Source organism: Eretmochelys imbricata, chromosome 15 (assembly GCF_965152235.1).
Source record: "Eretmochelys imbricata isolate rEreImb1 chromosome 15, rEreImb1.hap1, whole genome shotgun sequence".
In the NCBI taxonomy this organism is placed as follows: domain Eukaryota; kingdom Metazoa; phylum Chordata; order Testudines; family Cheloniidae; genus Eretmochelys; species Eretmochelys imbricata.
In genome coordinates, this window is record NC_135586.1 from 13,304,320 (window position 1) to 13,325,588 (window position 21,269).

General features: G+C 44.3%; 1 protein-coding gene across 1 annotated transcript; it reads right to left on the bottom strand.

Moving 5' to 3' along the window:
• Positions 1-356: 356 nt before the first annotated feature.
• Positions 357-20,413, bottom strand: LOC144275748 (glutathione S-transferase theta-1-like). The gene is made up of 5 exons (XM_077835275.1): positions 20,302-20,413; positions 9,314-9,401; positions 7,240-7,390; positions 1,402-1,578; positions 357-557 (listed from the first exon to the last, which is right to left on the bottom strand). Exons 1-5 carry the CDS (start codon positions 20,411-20,413, stop codon positions 357-359), a joined length of 729 nt encoding a protein of 242 aa, XP_077691401.1.
• Between the last annotated feature and the right edge of the window lie 856 nt (positions 20,414-21,269).

Here is a 21,269-nt window from a genome sequence, read left to right on the forward strand (position 1 = left end):
TCACTGCCTCCTTAATTTTGCTGCAGTTCCAGAAGGTTTATGTGTTATTGGTACAGATCACCTGAAAGCAAATATGACAACAAAAAAGTCACAAAGCCCTCCCCCCGAAAAGATTTGCTGCCTCTTTATTTGTTCTCAGATGCTTCCTGTGAATTTACAGCTTCAGATTCTAAGATTTCCCCAGCTTCTGTCCCTGAGGATGCTACAATGGACTAAGGGAGGGTTGCATTTTCCACATGGAAAGTGCTGCAGTGTTCTTTCCTCCTTATGAAGGGCACTTACTCATGGTGCTGGAGAGGGGGTTGGGGGAGCAAGATGGTGGAAAGATGCAGATCAAATGGTAACAGAACATTAGCTCATTTCATTATTTTCCTCAGCACAGGCGCCAGATGCTCTTTCAACTGTGGGTCAATTTGGATGTTGCTGAGTTCCTTGATATTCAGGATAATCTCGTGTGCTTCCTGGAAGAGTTCCTTCCCCACAGCTTCCTCCACCCGGTTGCGCCATTCTGACAGCTTGGGTCTGTCTTCAAAGATGTCACAATCTACTCCAATGGGCTGCATAGAGAGACGTAACTGAAGTGAGAAATGCTGAAGCTTCCACAAGGGAAGTCACCACTAAGTGTGTGTGTGGGGTGGGGTCAGGGGGAACTCATGGAAGAGAATCAGAAAGGTTGGGAGATCTCCTAGTCTACCTGTGCATCTGGAAAAAAACCCAACTGGACTGTATTTCTTCATGCGTTTTAATAGTCCCAAATCCACTCCTGACAACAGTGGCCCCTTTTACTTGATGATGACACATGATGTGGCTAACACTTATTTGAGTAATGCTCAGCAACAGCATTAAAGAGATGGGGCTAGAGATCCTATTGGTGAATGCTCTTGCCTACTTGTTATTTGTAGTGAGGAATGCTAAACCAGGTAGCAACATATGAGACCACCACCACCATTGTAACTTAAGCTAAGGTTTTAGTTGGGGGGCTTCCCCTCTACTTTCTGCCTGTCCCACCCTCTGAAATTCTTCACTGCAGAGATGCAGCACTGCTATTTGTTAGTCACTGGGACATGGAATTAAGAGCGGGAAATGCTCTTGCTCTGCAGGATCCCAGCTCTGATGGCCTGGGACCAAGCAACCAATCTCAGTATGATCCACTTAATTTGATTAAAAAAAAAAGCTCCCCCCAGCTTTGCTACTGGAGGAGTTTCAAGTTGGTATCTTGTGGGTCTGCTGTGGGGAAGAATAGGTAGGTCTGGAGGACAATATTCTAATATAGGAATCCAGCCCTCTGCTGAATTAGATCTGCATTCCTGCTCTAGGGAAACATGCTGCTCATCCCCAGGTAGTTAGACAATACCATCTTTTCCTTGTGCTGAGTCTTCATGATTACAATCCACTACTCACCTGCATGAGCTCCACAATAGCCACTAGGTCTGCCAGGGAGATCTCACTGCCCAGGATGAACGGCTTGTCCTGAAGGAATTTCTCCTCAAATTGCTTCAGGGAAATAGCCAGCTCATCCATAACCTCCTGCAGCTTCTCTGGAGGCAGTGTCTGGCCTGTGAAGAGGGGAATGAGCACCTGTTTAGGGAGAAGGGAATAGACTTAGCCTCCATAGATATACTTGCACTGGATTTCCTTTGCCTTTGCAAATGGGATCCACTAAATTTACTGATCACCACGTCATACAATCTAGGATCAGTTTGAAGTGATGCTATATTCACATGTGGCAAGATCTCAGCTTTCATTAAAAGATGATCCTTTATCCTTCAAAATGCTCACAGTCAAAGCAATCGTGTCCAAAGCAGTGCACAGAATAAAAACCCTCAGTGTTTCACAACTTCACAGCTTCCTCCTGCTATGGCTTCTGGTTAAGCCTCTTGTTTATTTTGGGAAAGTGGAACTGACAGCTAGCCAGCTCAGGTCACAACCTCAAGGAAGTATTAAGTGTACAAATTCACTTGTTAGAACAGAACAAAAAGGGATGTTATCATATTACATGTAAAACCTGGTAATTACATTTGCTTTAGATGCGTGAAAGCTAGTGAAATTATGTTATTGTCTTCACCTGTTTCCTGTAATTGCTATCTTTGTACTTAATTAACCTTAGATCAGCAGTTCTCGAACTGTGGGTCAGGACTCCAAAGTGGGTCACAACCCCATTTTAATGGAGTCACCAGAGCCGAAGCCTGAGCCTGACCCCTGGGGTTGAAACCTGAGGGCTTCATCTCTGGGTGGTGGGGCTCAGGTTACAGGCACTCAGCCTGGGGTTGCAGCCTCTGGGCTTGGGCTTTGTCCCCCACTCTCCCCCCCGCCCCTCCACTGGGGGTCATGTAGTAATTTTTGTTGTCAGAAGGGGGTCGTGGTGCAATGAAGTTTGAGAACCCCTGCCTTAGATCAAAGATGTGTTAGGATAAGAGTTGTCACATTGTTCATGAAAACTAATGAAATTGTCTGGATGTCTATAACTAAATGTATTAGGATGTCGCAATAATTGAATGGCCCATCAACCGGGGAGTGAAGCCTTAAACTTTAAATGAAAAGGTTGTTAACTTCAAAGTATGGATCATTATGTAAGACAATGGAAGATCTACAAACTTGGTCTGCATTTAATCAATAAAACAAGACCCCTGCAGTGATGGAAACGCTTGCCAGACTTTTCAACTATAAAAAGGGAACCTGAGAATGATTCTGTATCTCTCATCCATTTGGATGCTGTTAGGGGGTGTTCCAAATAAAAGAGAGAGGTCCCCAAAGCCATTTTGGGAAGCCCTGAGAGACTTATGGAGAACTAAGCAGATACACCATCTCTGCTGTCACTTTGGACTTACAAACTTTGACTCACCTGTTATGTATTTTACCTGCTTTAACCTCTCAGTAACGTTCATTTCTTTTTCTTAGCTAATAAATATTAGGTTAGTTTACTAGAGAAATTGGCTTTGGTGATTTCTGGTTTTAATAAACTTTCGTCATAAAGTCCAGTTTATCTGGGTGATAAAAAGGTGCTGGAGAGCTTAAGGGGACTGGTCATGGCTCCATGGTTAGACTAATTCAGTAGTCCAGGAGCGCACATTTGTTACTGGTTTGGTGAAATCTAATTATAGAATATACCGCCAGTTTGGGGTATCGGCCCTGTTTTCTGACAGTCTGACCTGAGATTTTCTCTTTCTTTTGTAGCCACATACCAGGCACCGTGACAGGAAAGCAGAACTCTGATCACAGATTTTTGCAGGTGAAACTGGGAGCAAATGTCTCCTAATCATTAGCATACACAGCAATTAATTCCATGATTGCTTAATCCAGGCCAGAATTTAAGCAGATTCTATGTGGCAACAATATGAAGCACAAGCAGTGTTCCTTAGCATGTGGGCTATATATTCATAGATTTCAAGGCCAGAAGGGACCATTATGATCATCTAGTATTACCTTTGCCATTGAACTTCACCCAGTGATTCCTGCATAAAGACAACTTGTGGCTGAACTACAGTATTTTTGTTTTTTAGAAAGACATCCCGTCTTGATTGAAAGACTCCAACTGATGGAGAACGTACACACCCCTTGGTATCCTGTTCTAATGGTTATTTACATTCCCAGTTAGAATCAAAGGTTGCTACAAGGTCTTTGTAAGTCCGGCATCCTGAATAAAGAATCCCCTCTGTGTTTACTCCACCCAAGGCCCGGCTCTTCTCCATGGCAAGGGACACAACAGTCATATGGTTTTAATTTAATATTATAAATTAAAAAGATACAAATCCTGCATTTATTTTCCAGGGATCACCAGGAAGAAGTTTTATTACTTGGTTCAGAAGCAATGCTGGAGCTCAGCATAGTTTATTCAGAACTGGATGTGTCATAGATCTTTCAGGCCAGAAGGGACCGTTAAGATCATCTAGTCGGTTCTCTTGCATATCACAGGCCAGTAAACCTCATCCTGCAATTTCTCCATCAAGCCCATAACATCTGTTTGAGCTATAGCATATCTTTTAGAAAGATATCCAGTCTTGATTTAAAGACTTCTGGTATAGATAATCCCATACATTCCTAGGTCAGATGTTCCAACGGTGAATCACAGCATTTCTGTGTAGTGGCTTGGGACAGCATCTTCCTCCTTTTCCCATTCTAGGGACAGTTTGTCTTCTCCCATATCCTAGTTAGTGTGCCCTGTGCTACAGAGTGGTTTTATATCCTTCCCTACCTCCAGTGTTCCAGCAGCTACTTCCTGGACCAGGGTTATCTAATCAGCAGTGAGATTAAGTTGGATTAGAACATAAGCACATAAAAATGGCCATACTGGGTCAGACCAAAGGTCCATGTACCTCAGTAACCTGTCTTCCAACTCTGGCCAATGCCAGGTGCCCCAGAGGGAATGAACAGAACAGGTAATCATCAAATGATCCATCCCGTCACCCATTACCAGCTTCCAGCAAACAGAGGCTAGGGACACCATCCCTGTCCTTCCTGACTAATAGCCATTGATGGACCTATCCTCCATGAATTTATCTAGTTCTTTTTTGAAGCCTGTTATAGTCTTGGCCTTCACAACATCCTGTGGCAAAGAGTTCCACAGACTGACTGTGTGTTGTGTGAAGAAATACATCCTTTTGTTTATTTTAAACCTGCTGCTATTAATTTCATTTGGTGACCTCCAGTACTTGTGTTATGAGAAGGAGTAAATAACACTTCCTTATTTACTCTCTCCACACCAGTCATGATTTTATAGACCTCTATCATATCACCTCTTAGTCGTCTCTTTTCCAAGATGACAAGTCCCAATCTGATTAATCTCTCCTCATACGGAAGCTGTTCCATACGCCTAATCATTTTTGTTGCCCCTTTCTAAACCTTTTCCCATTCCAATATATCTTTTTTGAGATGGGACGACCACATCTGCACACAGTATTCAAAATGTGGGCGAACCATGGATTTATATAGATATTTATATATATATTTATATATATAATACTTTCTGTCTTATTATCTATCCCTTTCTTAATGATGCCCAACATTCTGTTAGCTTTTTTGACTGCCACTGGACATTGAGTGGATGTTTTCAGAGAACTATCCACAATGACTCCAAGATCTCTTTCTTAAGGGGTAACAGCTTATTTATATTTTATATGTATAGTTGGGATGATGTTTTCCAATGTGCATTACTTTGCATTTATCAACATTGAATTTCATCTGTCATTTTGTTGCCCAGTCACCCAGTTTTGTGAGATCCTTTTACAGCTCTTCACAGTCTGCTTTGGACTTAACTATCTTGAGCAGTTTTGTATCATCTGCAAATGTTGCCACCTCACTGTTTACACCTTTTCCCAGATCATATATGAATATGTTTAATAGGATTGGCCCCAGTACAGACCCCTGGGGGACACCACTGTTTACCTCTCTCCATTCTGAAAACTGACCATTTATTCCTACCCTTTGTTTCCTATCTTTTAACCAGTTACCGATCCATGAGAGAACCTTCCCTCTTATCCCATGACAGCTTACTTTGTTTAAGAGCTTTTGGTGAGGGACCTTGTCAAAGGCTTTCTGGAAATCTAAGTACACTATATCCACTGTATCCCCCTTGTCCACATGCTTGTTGACCCCCTCAGAGAATTCCAGTAGATTGGTGAGGCAAGATTTCCCTTTACAAAACATATGTTGTCTCTTCCATAACAAATTATGTTCATCTATGTGTCTGACAATTCTGTTCTTTCCTATAGTTTCAACCAGTTTGCCTGGTACTGAAGTTAGGCTTACTGGCCTGTAATTGCCAGGATCACCTCTGGAGCCCTTTTTAAAAATTGATGTCAAATTTGCCATCCTCCAGTCATTTGTTACAGAAGCTGATTTAAACAATAGGTTACAAACCACAGTTACTAGTTCTGCAATTTCACATTTGAGTTCCTTCAGAACTCTTGGGTGAATACCAGCTGGTCCGGGTGACTTATTACTGTTTAACTTATCAATTTGTTCCAAAACCTCCTTTAATGACACCTCAATCTGGGACAGTTCCTCAGATTTGTCACCTAAAAAGAATGGCTCTAAAGAGAATGGGAATCTCCGTCACATCCTCAGCAGTGAAGACTGATGCAAAGAGTAAATTTAGTTTCTCCTCAATGGCCTTATCGTCCTTGAGTGCTCCTTTAGTATCTTGATCATCCCGGGGCCCCACTGATTGTTTATCAGGCCTCCTGCTTCTGATGTACTTAAAATTTTTTTGCTATTACTTTTTGAGTCTTTGGCTAACTGTTCACTTTTTTTTGGCCTTCCTAATTATATTTTTACACTTCACTCGTCAGAGTTTTTGCTCATTTCTAGTTTCCTCAATAGGGTTTAACTTCCATTTTTAATTTTCTTTGAAGCTTTGTGAGAGCAGGTTGCAGAGATTGGAAGCAATTGTATGTTGCATACGTGACTCATATTTGTGTTTCTTCTTTGTGGCGTTTAGCCAACTGTACTCCCATGTCAACAGAACAGGAAGCTAAACAAGCCCCAAAGTGTTTAGTCAATTACTGACAAGGGCAAAGTTACAACAAGCAAGATGAAATTATTACATGTTTACTGGCAACTCTCCGCACAGAGTGTAACCCCATTATTTCTATTCTTGTTCCCATTTTGGACTAGCATCTGTGTGTGCTGGAAGCAGACAGTCTCCTACAGATTTCATAATTGGTGAGTCTGCAGGGGAGCTGTGATTAAAGAATACAAGCCTTTCAGCTTTGTTTTGCAGAGCATGCACAAGGGAAGCAAAAGGAACCCAGGCCCTATTCACACCTCCAAGCTCTCTCTTTGGCTATGTCTATACTAAAACCACAGGGTGTGATGCGGTTTGTGTACACATACCTGAGCTATCTTTAATCTAGCGGTGAAGGTGCAGCAGCGCAGGCTTCAGCAGGGACTAGCTGCCTGAGTAATCCCTAGGGTACCGGGTCTGGGTGGGCTTGTACAGCCTGCACTGAAGCAGCTTCCCTTTCTGAAGATCTATAAAGATCTGTGCTTCCCTGGTGAGGTTCAGACCTTCTGTGTTAGACTGATATTTTTAAGGGAAAGTTGTTACCAAAGCCTTCCTTCCCACATCCAAATACTAAGGAACTGGGAACAATTGCCTAAGTGAGTTTCCTCTCAGCTGGGTATGGGGCCAAGTGTGCTATTTTGGGGAGACAAACTTGCTTTGTATAGGAGCTGTTTAAATGTCCCATGTCCAGTGAGGAAATACTAGTATTCTGAGCTTTTAGCATTTAATCTTCTTACCTTGATCCACAAAGTCTTGGGAGCATTAGCCCGGATGTTGGTATGATGCCATGACAGGTATTCATCTACCCGGGCCCGTTTCTGTATGTCAGACGGGTACCAGTGATCAGGGGTGTTGTACTTCCTGCTCAGATACAGAAGAATTGCAGTGCTGTCCAGAAATTAATGGGAGACAAACAGTGGGGCAGATAAGGTGAAAGAATATATTCAGCTGCATCAATCTCTCCTCCCCCTTTCCTAATGTTGCTTCCACTAAAAAGTGTTGGGGCTTGGATTTTCAAAGGAACCTAATGGAGGGAGCCACTCAATCCCCACGGAAAGTCAGTCCGAGCTGGGCACCGAACTGTTGTAGGCTCCTTTCAGAACTTTAACCTGTAGGAAAATTAAGCCTCAAGATGAAACCAGTGTTTGTACAGTGCCTAGCACAATGGAGTCCTGGTCCACGACTAGTGATCCTAGGCACTCCAGTAACACTGCTATTACTACTGCTAACACTAATAATAATCTGTAGACAACATTTTGCTAAAAACCCGTTAGCAGCTGTACTTTTCTGATGCCTCTCTCATCACTGCAGATTTCCAAGGGGTTTGTGTACCCACAGAAGCTCTCTTTAAGTGGCATCCCCCTCCAATCATCTTCATAAAGGCCCTATCTTGCAAGATCTCCCCACCCACCCTCGTGAGTTCAAGGGAATTGCTTGCACAGAGAGCTTGCAGGATCCGGCCCTTGGTGTTTGTTGCCGTCCAGTGTTTGTGTCATCACGAGCAGGCAGGAGAAATCAGCCGTCTGGTAATTTGCAATGATGTATGGTCAGCTATTGTGTTGGGGAGTGAGTCCCATAGAAAAATCTATACTGACAAAAGTAAAGAAAGAAAATACAGGCAGCCCTTGCCATTTTGATACAGATATCATTGAACTATTTTAGCATGATGACAGTGTAAGCCTGCTGAGATAAGGCTTTTCAAAGGATGCAGACAGGTCATTTTGTAAAATAAAAACGAGGTTTTATCTGTCTGATGCTTATATGACCTTTGTCGCTGTAGTATCTGAGTGACTAACATAAACAGAAATGTTGCCATGATTTTGTATTTCAGAGTAAAAGTTTTTTTTGTTTGTTTAGCTTTAAACATTCCTCTGCAGTGTTCGTAACCCAAGACTTTGTTGTGTAGTGCATGCACATGAGAACCAGGTGGCAAAACCCATGCCTAAGATCCTAGGTGCTATGGTAACACAAATAATACAAAATAACAATAGTATGTTTTCATCATGGAAGCTAACAAATGCAGAAAAGCAAACAAAGTAAATGAGATTTTTTATTACAATAACCTGAGATGTTAAAAGGTATGAATTTTAAATCTTTGTGTATGATTTTTATCTTGGCAGTGTCAAGAGGTTTCAAATGTGAAAAGGTAATTGCAAAACATTTTAAGTGGGCACCCACAGCCCAAGCATGAGTGTCAGTTAAATTAACTGCTTCAGGGCCAGCAGAGAGGCACATGAGACAAACACTGTATTGTCCTGCTCCAGCCCATGCTAGAAAATCCTTGGTTCCCCATAAATAACGACCAATTAAGCTAGAAATGGCTACTCCACAATTTCAATTACATCTAACCAAAGAGGACCAGCTCCAAGTCTGAATCATATCATATATTTGAAATATGTGCATAGATTTAAGAACATAAGAACACAAGAATGGTCATACTGGGTTAGACCAAATGTCCATCTAGCCCAGTATGCTGTCATCTGACAGTGGCCAATGCCAGGTGCTTCAGAGAAACTGAACAGAACAGGTAATCATCAAGTGACCCATCCCATTGCCCATTCCCAGCTTTAAACATCTAAATGATAACACTGCATGTGGGTCAAGTCCCTACCATCTCCTTTCTTTGCAGGAACATAGGAGCTGAGATACTAAAGCAGACCATCAATCTGTCTAATCCATAAATGCATATGGCAAATTCTGAATTTTCTTTTTAATCAGCCATAGGGAATGATACTTCCCAACACCTGAATTTAATCAGCTTATCCCCTCATAAGTATGGTGAGTAATGGTATTTGGGGATTGAATTCTTACCTCTCTGCTAAGGTGAAGACTCCATCCTTCAGCGCTGGCACTTTCTTTAGGATGTTCACTTTGCCAAACTCTTCCCTATAATGTTGCCCTAAAAACAATTAAAATATGATAGTCCATGGTCAGAAGTATCTAAACCTGTGAAAACTGAAGCAAGCACCTAGCTTATACGTAACTAGACCATGCATGAATGAGGATCAGTCAAACCCATAAGAACATTCTGCCTTCACTTCATGGTGTTCTGTTAGAGTTTTCCTACATGTGCATGTTTCAGATTATAAAGGGGCATAAGTTAAAGAGTCAGAACATAAGCTATCTGTGAACTTTGCAAACTGCTCAGGTCTGCCAATGGCATGGAGCAGTTCAGGATGTTGCATTAGGATTCAGACATTTGATTCCTGTCAGTGCTAGTTGTTAGTATTATATAGTTTATATTATGGAGCAAATATTATGTATTTTTAAAGGCTCTCTATTTAAGCTGTATGAATCACCCTTCTACCATGCTTTGCACTAGAAATGTATTAAACTGTGATTAGGCTCTTGTTCTTGATACATGTGAAAATCATCAAGGACAAGGTAATCTTTAGTTGAGGTTTGCTAAAATTAATAGATAACTATAATTTTTGCAGTTTTTCTAGAAATATTTTGCTATAGATGTTCAAGAACCTTGGAAAACGTGCAAACTGGATAAGAAAGAAAAATAGGGTACATAATGAGACAATGGAATGTGGGAAATTTCCTGTCCATGATAACACGGAGGTGTGCGTGTGTGTGTGTGTATATATATATATATATATACACATACCGCTGTCAATCAGCAGTGTGATGAGGTGTAATCCCTGACCCATATAGCTCTGCTGGGAGATGCTTGTAGTGCATTATACTGGCAAAAACATGCGCTTACCAGGAAATCTTATTTAACTGGGAGTGGAGGTTGGGGACTAGAATAAGCATCATGCCAGTATAACTGCATCCGTATTAGGAGTGCTTTGCTGGTACAGTAGATATGTATACTATATCAGGAAAGTGCTCCTCACTCTCCAGGGTGTAATCTTTGTTAAAAGCTCTCCACTGCAAAGAGAGACATATAAAAGAGATGGTTTGCTGTCAGACTGGGAGGATGTATCATCTAGTGGAGTCCCACAGGGTCTGGTACTATTCAATATTTTTATTAATGACTTGGATAATGGAGTGGAGATTATGCTTATAAACTTTGTGAATGACACCAAGCTGGGAGAGGTTGCAAGCACTTTGGAGGACAGGATTAGAATTCAAAACTACCTTGACGAGTTAGAGAATTGGTCTGAAATAAACAGGATGAAATTCAATAGAGACAAGTGCAAAGGAAAGGAGGAAGAAAATGAAATGTACCACTACAAAATGGGAAACAACTGGCTAGGCAGTAGTACTACTGAAAAGAATAGTGGATCACAAAATGAATATGAGCAAATAACCAGGTCCCCCCTCAGTCCTCTTTTCTCAAGCCTAAACATACCCAGTTTTCTTAACCTTTCCCCAGAGGTCAGGTTTTCTAAACCTTTTAATTGTGTTGCTCTCCTCTGGACTCTCTCCAATTTGTGAACATATTTTCCAAAGTGTGGCACCCAGAATTGGACACAGTAGGCCTCACTAAGCTAATATAATTCTGGGGTGCCTTAACAGAAACGTTGTATGTAAGACACAGGTGGTAATTGTCCTGCTCTACTTGGCACTAGCGAGGCCTCAGATGGACTACTGTGTCTAATTGTAGGTGTTACACTTTGGGAAAGATGTTCGCAAATTGGAGAGAGTCCAGAGGAGAACAACACAATTAATAAAAGGTTTAGAAAACCTGACCTCTGGGGAAAGGTTAAGAAAACTGGGTATTTTTAGTCTTGAGAAAAGAAGACTGAGGGGGTACCTGGTAACAGCATTCAAATATGTTAAGGTCTATAGTAAAGAGGATGATGATCAGTTGCTCTCCAGGACCACTGAAAGTAGGACAAGACGTAATGGGCTTAATCTGCAGCAAGAGAGATCTAGGTTAGATATTAGGGAAAACTTTCTAACTCTAAGGGTTGTTAAGCTCTGCAATAGCCTTCCAAGGGCAGTTGTGGACTCCCCAGTATTGGAGGTTTTTAAGAAAACGTCAGACAAACACCTGTCAGGATGGTCTTGGTTTATTTGTCCTGCCTCAGCAAAAGGGGCTGGACTCAAAGACTTTCTAGTATTTCTTCCAGCCCTACATTTCTATGATTCAATGAGATTGTAACGGAAGTAACCAGTTGATCCCTTGTGTTCTATCATTTGTTTTGTTTTAGATTTTCTTTTCCTTTCTTTAATCATAAAATAGCCATGCTTAATAATTGTGATTTTGCATGGTCTCAGTCATGGTGTCCCCAAGGGTTTGTAAAAGAACCCCTGCGACTCAAATGGTGAGAGTCACATCCCTGAGGTGGCTGTAAGAGGGATGACTAGTAAGGGCTGGCCTACTTTTGCGTGTTTCTTAAAACACAATATCGTTAGTAATTTTTCAAATGAAATTACTTGGCCTCCAATCATTTAAAATCACCCTTTTCCACCCCACAATCCCTTGAGTGTAATTTGGCTCAGGGGCACCTACTGCAGTATTGCTGGGGCAGGTAGCAAGTGGGGACTAAACCCCAAGCCCCTATGTCCTTGTCTAGCTCAGTCAGGGCTCCCGGTGGGGGTGTCGCTAGGCACAGTGTTCCTGCTGAGCCCCTCAAGGGGCACGGCTGAACCTGTGCTCTCCACCGCAGGCCTCTTGCGGGCAGGGTTAAGAGCGCAGCTGAGGACTGAGCCAGCCCGCAGTGTTGCCACATGGGACAGGACTGGGGCTGAGCTGGAGCCCAACTGGCATGAGGGGAAAATTTCCCGCCTTCCAGTGAATTGAAACCTTGCCTGGCCTGAGGGGAAAAGCCCTCTGACTGGCTGACTTCCCTATCTGCCCGCCTTCTTGGGCTGAGGGACCAGCTACAGGAAGAGCTAGCGCTCACTCCCTCTCTCACCACAGCAACCCAAAGCCATTCTCACAGGAGGGGAGGGGGCAGCGGAAAGAGCCCAGCCCTCAGGGCAGCTCTGCTCCCTCCTCCCGCGTCCCTTGCTGCAACACTGGCCCTGGGCAGGCGGAGAGGGGACCCCACGGCAGCCCCCAGGCCTGGGAGTGGGGTGCAGAACCCTAGAAGGAGCAGAGGTGAGGCTGGGCGGATGGGGGCGGGGGCTGAACTGAGGAGCTCCGGGAGGCAGGACTGATTTGGAGGTTGGGGCTGGGGCAGAATTAATTGCTGGGTAGGAGATGGGCAGATGTGGGGTGAGAGTTCCTGCAGCAGAGGCCAAAATCACCTCACCCAATAAATCTGGGAAAGTAATCAACACCGGTTGTCATACACAGGCAGGCAGGCAGGCACACACGGGCACGCACAGACACTACACACACGGGCTGTCCATAAATTATGTAATACATTTTTTTATTATTTTCAAGCCCCACCCACCTCTTGTAACATGTTGTAATAACACTGAAACAAACACACAAAATTAAGGACCCACCCACCCCCTTATGTAACTTATGGATAGCCCCACCATCACCACCTCACAGACACAAAGGGGATGGGCAGGAGGAGTTAAAAAATCAAAAGTCAGACCGAAAAACCACAATATCACCTTTAAAAAAAACCAAAAACCCTCATGATTTTTTGGGGTCTGACTCATGGCACTTGAGGTCAACAATACTGGAATCAGCCAAGGAAAGTGAAGATCAGCAGAGCAGGGTTGAGGCACGGTAGGAGGGCTGAGTGGTGAGACCTGCACCGCAGCTGCTGTAGCTATCCTGTGCAGAAGGGGGATTTCTTTGGGGGTCTCATTCTAGCATCTCTCACCACCCCAAATAGTCACTGATGTTAAACAAATCTATTAACTGAGAGGCTCAAACAAATTTCCAAAGAAAAGAACAGCCCTGAGGCAAAGTACAAGGGCAAGGGTTATTATCTCCAATATTTTGAGCTCTGTTGACAGAGTGAGCTCCCTGCAGAGCTAGGGTTGGCTTTTGGATTCTGTAACAGACAGAGCAGGCTGTAGGGAGTTGTCTCTATGAGGATTTAGTTGTTGTCCATGTTAGTGAGACAAAAGATCCCAGAATGTGGGGATTCTGTATGTGGGAATTAGCATGTGCATCCTGGACAGTAGGTTCATCATGGTCTTAGGTTAAAGGGAAACAGCATCCATGTTTCCCTGCAGTCTAAGTTCACAAGGTAACAAACACCTTTCAAAGCAAATGCACTGTGAATTTATATATACGCTTTATGCTAGTTATCCCTGGTGTCTGAGCCTATTGTTAGAGGCAGCCGGCGACTGAGTAATGATGTCCTTTATCACAGTGGCAGCAGGAGAGCTCCATGTGTAATACTCTGAACCAGCTTCCAAGCTGCTTTAATTATTAACAGTCCTATTAAGAACTTAAAATTAGTGTCCTTGATGGAACTACTAAATCATTAAAGCAGCTTGGAGACTGGTTCAGAGCCTCTTACAGGAAGCTCTCATGCTGCCATTGTCACAAATGAGAAATTACATCTAATTTTTTTGTTTCATGATGGCTTTACATATACAATACAGCCTTGCTGAGATTTCTGTCACATGGCTCTGCAGCAAGCCATTCAGGTTTGCAAAGAAAAGCCTTAATACCGACACTGGTTTCACATTGCTTCAATGGGATTAATGGTTTGTTTATTTATTTATGTATAAAGATAATTATTATGACTGATCTTTATATTATGCAATTTAGCAGAGATAACACTGCAATTTAGCAGAGATAACACTGTAGCCCCATTCTACTAGGCCAGGGATCGGCAACCTTTGGCCCACGGCCCGTCAGGGAAAGCTACTGGTGGGCTGGGATGGTTTGTTTACCTTCAGCATCCGCGGGTTTGGCCGATTGCAGATCCCATTGGCTGGGGTTTGCCATTCCCTCGCCCCCAACAATGGGGGCTGCGGGAAGCGGCAGCCAGCATGTCCCTCGGCTCGTGCTGCTTCCTGTAGCCCCCATTGGCCTGGAATGGTGAAACCCAGCCAGTGGGAGCTGTGATAGGCCGAACCTGCGGACACTGCAGGTAAACAAACCATCCCAGCCTGCCAGTGGCTTTCCCTGATGGGCTGTGTGCCAAAAGTTGCCCATCCCTGTACTAGGCTGTGCTGGCCAGTATATGTGAGAAGCCTGTTCACAGGTCACATGGTGTTGACCTGACTTGTGGAGTCATCTTCTGAATGGGAACCAGATCCGCTGCAAGTAATTAATGATTTCAAAGCAGCACCTCCAGCTCTCTTGGGGTTATGTACACAAGGGTGGTTGCCCTGCCTCCTAGAGCAATTTCAATAGGTAGCATACACAGTTGTTCATGGAATCAAAAAACTTGTCAGGATACTAACAATGAGGACTCCTAGGTATAAGACCTTAGGGGAAAGGAAGTTTACTGGACAGAAGGGAAAGAGCAAAGTGGGTAACATATTTTACAGAAAAGAGAAAAATCAATCTATTCGCCATGGCCAGCCATTCTCCCAGGACTCACATGTCTGAGAACTCCACTTTTTTGTTTCAAAGTTGATCAGGGTGACCAGATGTCCTGTTTTTTAAAGGGGCAGTCCCATATTTAAAAAGCCCTCATGCAGGTGTCCTGATTTTTTCTTAAAAACAGGCAAATTGTCCCGTATTTTCTGCCTCCCCCACCCCGCATGATCCCTGCCCACCAGCCACCTGCCCACCAGCGGTGAGTGGGAGGGGTCCAGTGGCCGACGGAGGGGTGGTGGTACAAGTTTGGTGGCGGGGCAAAGCTGCAGCGCACAGGGTCGGGTGCTCCCCCGCTGATCCATCAGTGCAGTCCCTGCTGCGTGCCGGCTCTTGGCCAGCAGGGCCCCATCCCCTGTCCCGTTTCCAGCTGGCACTGGCTGCGAGCTGCGGTGGCTGGTGAGTGCGGGCAGGCACCAGGCGGCGTCCGGTTATGTGTCACCGCTGCTGCCCACCCACTGGCCCTTTACATACTCCCCCTCTCACTGTCCTCTCCCTGCTTTGCCCCTTCACCTCCCCCAGACCCACTGCTCCTCCATATTCCCCCCGGTGGGGTGCATCCCGCTCCCAGTGCTGTGCGGAGAACCAGCCCCCGGACAGAGCTCTAAGCTCACCAACAGCCCAGGTCATCTCTTCCCCCACCTCCGCTGTGGCTGGAAGCAGCTCCCATTCCTTCCCTCCCGCACAGCGCCAAAAAGCTGCTGCTGGCCACAATTTGGTGTGAACCCTGGCAGAAATCGGGGGGGGGGGAGCATGTGCCCCTGCATGCGCCCCCACATGTGTTGCCAGGTACCATGAGAGCTGGGTCCGTCCCGGGGGCCCACCCAGGCAGGGAGGGCGGAGAACACTGAGCAGGGAGCATCGGGTTGGTTGGTCACCCTCCTGTGTGAGAGAGGTGTACAGGAGTGTGTGTGTGTCACCTCTCGCTATGTGAACCCTAAAGCCTAAAAGATAAGAAGGTAAATAAATAGAATCTAACTACATAGTATTTCTTTTTAACAGGGGCTCCGTCAACTTGATGTTAATTTGAACATTTGTACTGCATAGTTCTCATTGATTGCCGTTGAACTAGCTTGAATACGAGTAATTTCACCAGGAGTCCAACATTCAGCATAGGGAAATATGGCCACCCGAAAGCTGACAGATGGATATAGCTGGAAGGTGCAGTCAGTAAATGAGTAACAGTCATTTTAAACAATTGCGGGGGTCTAAACAGAAGCAAGCTGAGTGCTTCTGATAAATACACAGTCCTATATAGTGCTCCCATGCAGACGTTCAGGGTATCTCTAAACAAAACAATGTCCAGTGCCCAGGCTGTCCTTCCCCTGCAGATTCTCTGTAAGGAACCAACTAAACTTGCTAGACATGGCTGTAGGGCATTCCTAGCAGCGCCACAGAAGCAGCCACAATACAGATGAGTCAGGTGGGTATTCCGGGAATAGAAGCACACTGATCAAACCTCTCCCTTAGCTCCCCGCAGGAGGGAGTTCAAATAGTGCCATTGCCTTAGCAGTGAATCCGTCTCTCTCTCAACAGGCCGGGCAAAGTTTCCCGGGGCTGGACTAGTGGAATGGATTCAGTTAGGCTGTGCACCCCTTCACAGGCTTTACCTTCTTTTGTGTCTCTCCCATGCATCATGGGGCACTGGCTGGCAGGATGACAGCAAGAGGCTGCATACAGATGTCTCTGAGCTCTGCCCCTCTGTGTTCCCCCCAAAAACAGTCCCTCTTACCCCCTCCCTCAGCATATTTTACAGGCTATGAGAGCATGTGTCCACTTTCAGGGAACACAAAAGCTCTACTTTCTCATGCAGCACTGACAGCGGAGAGGGCCTGCTGACTTGCGCTCACTAGAATTACAGTTGTTTGAGTTTCCCTGCAAGAATTCTACAAAATGAATGTGATGAATTCCAGAAAAGTGGCAGTTTATTGAGGAAGGACAAATTTAAAAGGAAGCAATTGAGATTCTGGTCACAGAGCAAAACTGGAGAGGGAAGAATGTGATGACCAGGTAAAAGACAGCAAGTATGTCTCCTCTTATTGGTGGGACAACAGGATTCCACTGATACTGGTGAAAACAAAAGTGCTTGTTGATTGGACAGCAATATTTGCTCTTTCATATCTAGGCCTTTCAGACCTATGAGCAGAGATGTTGTTTGAGGAAAATCAGCCCATTAGCTTGAGAAAGCAGCACATGGATATAAACATACTGATTTGCTGTGGTGGCAGAAACTGCCCATAACTCCCATGCGTGACTGTACCATTGAATCTCCTGAGTTATAAGCAGCCTCCTGGTCACAGCTCCCATTTAATTGAACAGGTAAAACTAGACACCCTGCAATTCCAAAATGACCACTGTCTAGGATTGCCAGCTGTATGGCTCCTGCCATACAAAGTGATCTTCTGGTTGCTGGATCCCAAGAGGCCTGTCTACGCTGCAAAAAGCCATGTTACAAGACAATATTTTCCTGACCACTTTATAGAAAATTCTGTTCTTGCTGTGTAGATGGCACCAAACAGTGTTACACATATTTATTGCCAAAGCCCTGTAAAGCTCAGTTTGTTTCCCCTTTCCATCCAGATGAGGCCAACCCATTTTAAGAAGATCCAAGGACTATCTTGTTATAACATCATGCCAAGGGACAGTTCTTGGTTGTTATTTCTAAAGGAGAGAGCCCTATGGTTTGTCAGCTGAACACCCGGCATTGCTTATTAACTGGTTGTAAGTCCTATTAGTCAGCTGAGGAGTCAGTGCAGGAACTCTCTGTGAGTCCCTATTCCAGGGAAAGAAGAAGCTGCTGAGATGACACTGGGGGAGGAACGGGAGAAGTAGAGAGCGAAGAGTGGCAGGGGGAAGAAGAGGGCCAATTCAGGGCCCCCGACCTCTGATAGAAAGGGGAGACAAAAAGAAAAGGAGTACTTGTGGCACCTTAGAGACTAACCAATTTATTTGAGCATGAGCTTTCGTGAGCTACAGCTCACTTCATAGGATTCTGTCTCTTTTGTGTAATGCAAGAGCAGTGTCTGTAACCAGGACCCTTACCTTCGTATGAGTGTCCTGGGTTATTGCCACCTGGCATTTTCCTCCCCAGAATGGAATCTGCCAACAGACAGGTAGATTACTGTGACTGAATGCACACCTGTATTCGCACTCTACACACTCTATAATCTTTGTACAAAATATGCCTTGTTAGGTATCATTTGAAAACTAATAGCTTGCTGGTCAGTAATCTCATGGTAAAATGTGTGTAGCAACATTATATGTAAAGTTATGAATTCTTCTTGAATGAAGTTAGTGGCACAAGTTCAAACCCATATAGCTCCAATTTGGCAGAACTGGTCAAGCAGGCCTATCTTAAACAAAAGAATGTGTGTTTAACTCAATTTACATAGACGTAGTAAACAAGGTCCTTAAGACAGCAAGAGGGAGACAAGGCAAATCTGCATTTTAGCAAAACACAGCAGGAAACCTCTTTCACCACCAGATTCCTTGTCTCTGTGCTCACAGCAGGCCTGAACTTTTACTAAGGGTAACTCTGAGGAATATGTCAGGTTTCAGAGTAGCAGCAGTGTTAGTCTGTATTTGCAAAAAGAAAAGGAGTACTTGTGGCACCTTAGAGACTAACAAATTTATTTGAGCATAAGCTTTCGTGAGCTACAGCTCACTTCATTGGATGCATTCAGTGGAAAAAAATAATGCATTTCAAAGGGTGGCAGACCTATAAAAGTGAGGGGCAAAAACATCCCAGGTTCTCTCCCTATTCATCTCTCTCTTGCACCTAAGAAGACAAAAGAAACAGCCTATGCATGTGGGAGCAGATCCTAAATTTGTTAGTCTCTAAGGTGCCACAAGTATTCCTTTTCTTTTTCGGATACAGACTAAGACGGCTGCTACTCTGAAACTTGGTCAGCAATGTTACTGGAAATTTGTGGTAAGAATTTCACCTTGGACCAAGCCTAGTTTGTTAAGTTTAGTACAGTTAAGTTTAGGAAGCATTTTATCTTTATTTTGCTAGTGATCATTTCTGATTTTAATGCCTTATACTTGTACTTATTTAAAATCTATCTCTTTATAGTTAAATAAGCTTAATTTATTGTTTAATCAAAGCTAATCCAGTGCTGTGAATTGTTTGGGTAACACCATTTAGGGTAGCAAGCTGTTGTATGTTGATCCCCTTAGAGGAGCAATGGACCTATGTATCTGGACTGTGCAGGCGGGGGCTGGACAGTGCAGAACACATTTTGGGGAGAAAATCTGGGACTGGGAGTGTATTGGGGTCACCTTGCAAATGGTACCAAGGCTGGTGGAATTCAGAGTGTGACTGATGTGTGGCTGGCAGGCTGCAGCTATACAGACATTCAGGATGTTACCTGCATGCTGGAAGGCTATTCATGAGCAGCCCAGGTGGGAGGTACAGCAGCAAACCATTGTGATGGACTCAAATTGCAGGACAGGGGTGCCACAACCTCTCACGAGTCTGGATTGCACTCCGCAATGTCATAATTACACAAACCAGAGGGACAAAAGGAAAAAGGCCTTAAATACTAGGGGGTCCTTAGACTGGGCCTATTTTCTTCTCACCTGAAGTAAAGCCCATGCTGTGTACAAATGTCCATGCAAACCTCACATTCCAATCTCCTCATAAACTTCCAACCCTTTCCCTAAAACCTCTATTACCCCCATCTTCCTACCCCACCCCCCAAGAAAAACTGACTGCCACACAGTTTATCCCAATCCCTATCTCCCTTGTGTGCTGCATCCCACACAGGATAAACTACTTCTCCACATACAGACAGACTTCTCATCCCCCACAAACTCCTGGCCCTCTCTAACTCTAGCTCCTTTCCCACTAGGAAAGATCCCAAGATTTGAACTCAGCCTTCCAGCACCCAGGCCTTGTAACATCTGTCTCCAAACTTCCCTATCCCACTCAGACTCCCTCTCAGCAGAAAAGGCTCTCATACTTTGCACTGCTCTTCTTTCACTGACTTCTGTAAAGTCTGTTACTAGCAGAATAATGAAAGGTTTTCAACCTGGAAATGTACCAAAATATCTATCCTGGAATATTCCAGAAAAGTTATGTTTGTATGAGCCTCTACGTGGCCCCTCCTATTCCAGAATAAGTATGTCATACAAGAACTGATACCAAAATTATAATCAACCCAGAATAACTATTTTGATACAATCCCACTTTAGAAAAGTCCTTAAAGGAGGAAGGGAAATGCACAGAAATCCTGGGGAGGGGATGGGGGAGAAGGAAACGCACCACAGTTCCTTAGGGTTTGAGGAAATGGGGAAATGGGTAATATTGCCCCCTCTCCACAAGTGCAGGAAGTGTAATTTGACTGAGTTCCCCATGGACAGGTGCTAACCAGGCTCAGCCCCCAAGGGGGGATGGGATGCAGAGTGGTAAAAAGGCTCAGCTCCCCTCACTCACCTTTGAACAGCTCCACATGCTTGAACTCAAAGGGGATGTTGTTCTTCTTTGCGAAGATGTAGACCGTTCTGCAGGGCTGGGAAAGCAGATCCAGGTAGAGCTCCAGCCCCATCCTTCCTGCTGGGCACAGGGAGCAGCAGTGAGAGAGAGAGAGAGAGAGAGAGAGAGAGAGAGAGGCTTGTCTCAATGTGGCTTTGGCAGCAGCAACCGACAGGGTGGACAGAAATTTCTCTCCAAGGCAGACAGTGGCTTAACTTTGAACCAATAAGGAGAGCCCTTCTCCTGGACTGCTAGGTGTTCCTCTAGGGGAGGTAGAAGGGGGCAGGGACTGCAGTAGGTGGGTGGTAACTTTCCCTCTCATTCAGAAAAGGACTAGACATTTATACATATAGTACTGAGAACAGCCACTGTTATGTTACTTTGGGTAGCAAAGTACAAGGAATATCAATAAACCTTCATCTTCAGGCCAACCACTAACTGGTTAAGCAGCTGGCATACTGTGACCACTGCTTATTGCCCAGATATTGCTATCTTGTAATTCCCCACCTGTTTGTTTTATTCCATGTGTTTCTCACCATAGATTGGAAGGTCTCTGGGGCAGGCACCAACTTTTCATGATACCTATGTACAATACATTGGACAATACAGTGGCTGATCACACAATACAAATAAATAATTAGAATTAATCAACTGCATGGAGTTAGGAAGACCTTTCCCTTATGGGCAGGTTCTTCCGTAACTGTGGGGCTCTTGTACTTTCCTCTGAATCATCTGGTACTAGCCACTGCCAGGAACAGGATACTGGACCAGATGGACCACTGGTCTGATCCAGGGTGGCTATTCCTATTAGAATCGTGCCAGCTCCCAACAACCACCACATTGACATTGTCTCTGAAAAGGGACCTTCACCCAATTCAGAATGAAGTCTCATTATTATTTCTAACTGCTCTAATTGCTGAAGTCTCTGT

What these genes read in the sequence shown, in the direction of transcription:
- LOC144275748 (XM_077835275.1), bottom strand. Translation starts at nt 20,413, where the DNA reads ATGGGGCTGGAGCTCTACCTGGATCTGCTTTCCCAGCCCTGCAGAACG. An exon ending in GCATGTGGAGCTGTTCAAAG is followed by an intron (nt 9,402 to 20,301) that starts GTGAGTGAGGGG and finishes AATTGTTTTTAG; the next exon opens with GGCAACATTATAGGGAAGAG. An exon ending in CTATTGTGGAGCTCATGCAG is followed by an intron (nt 558 to 1,401) that starts GTGAGTAGTGGA and finishes CTCTCTATGCAG; the next exon opens with CCCATTGGAGTAGATTGTGA.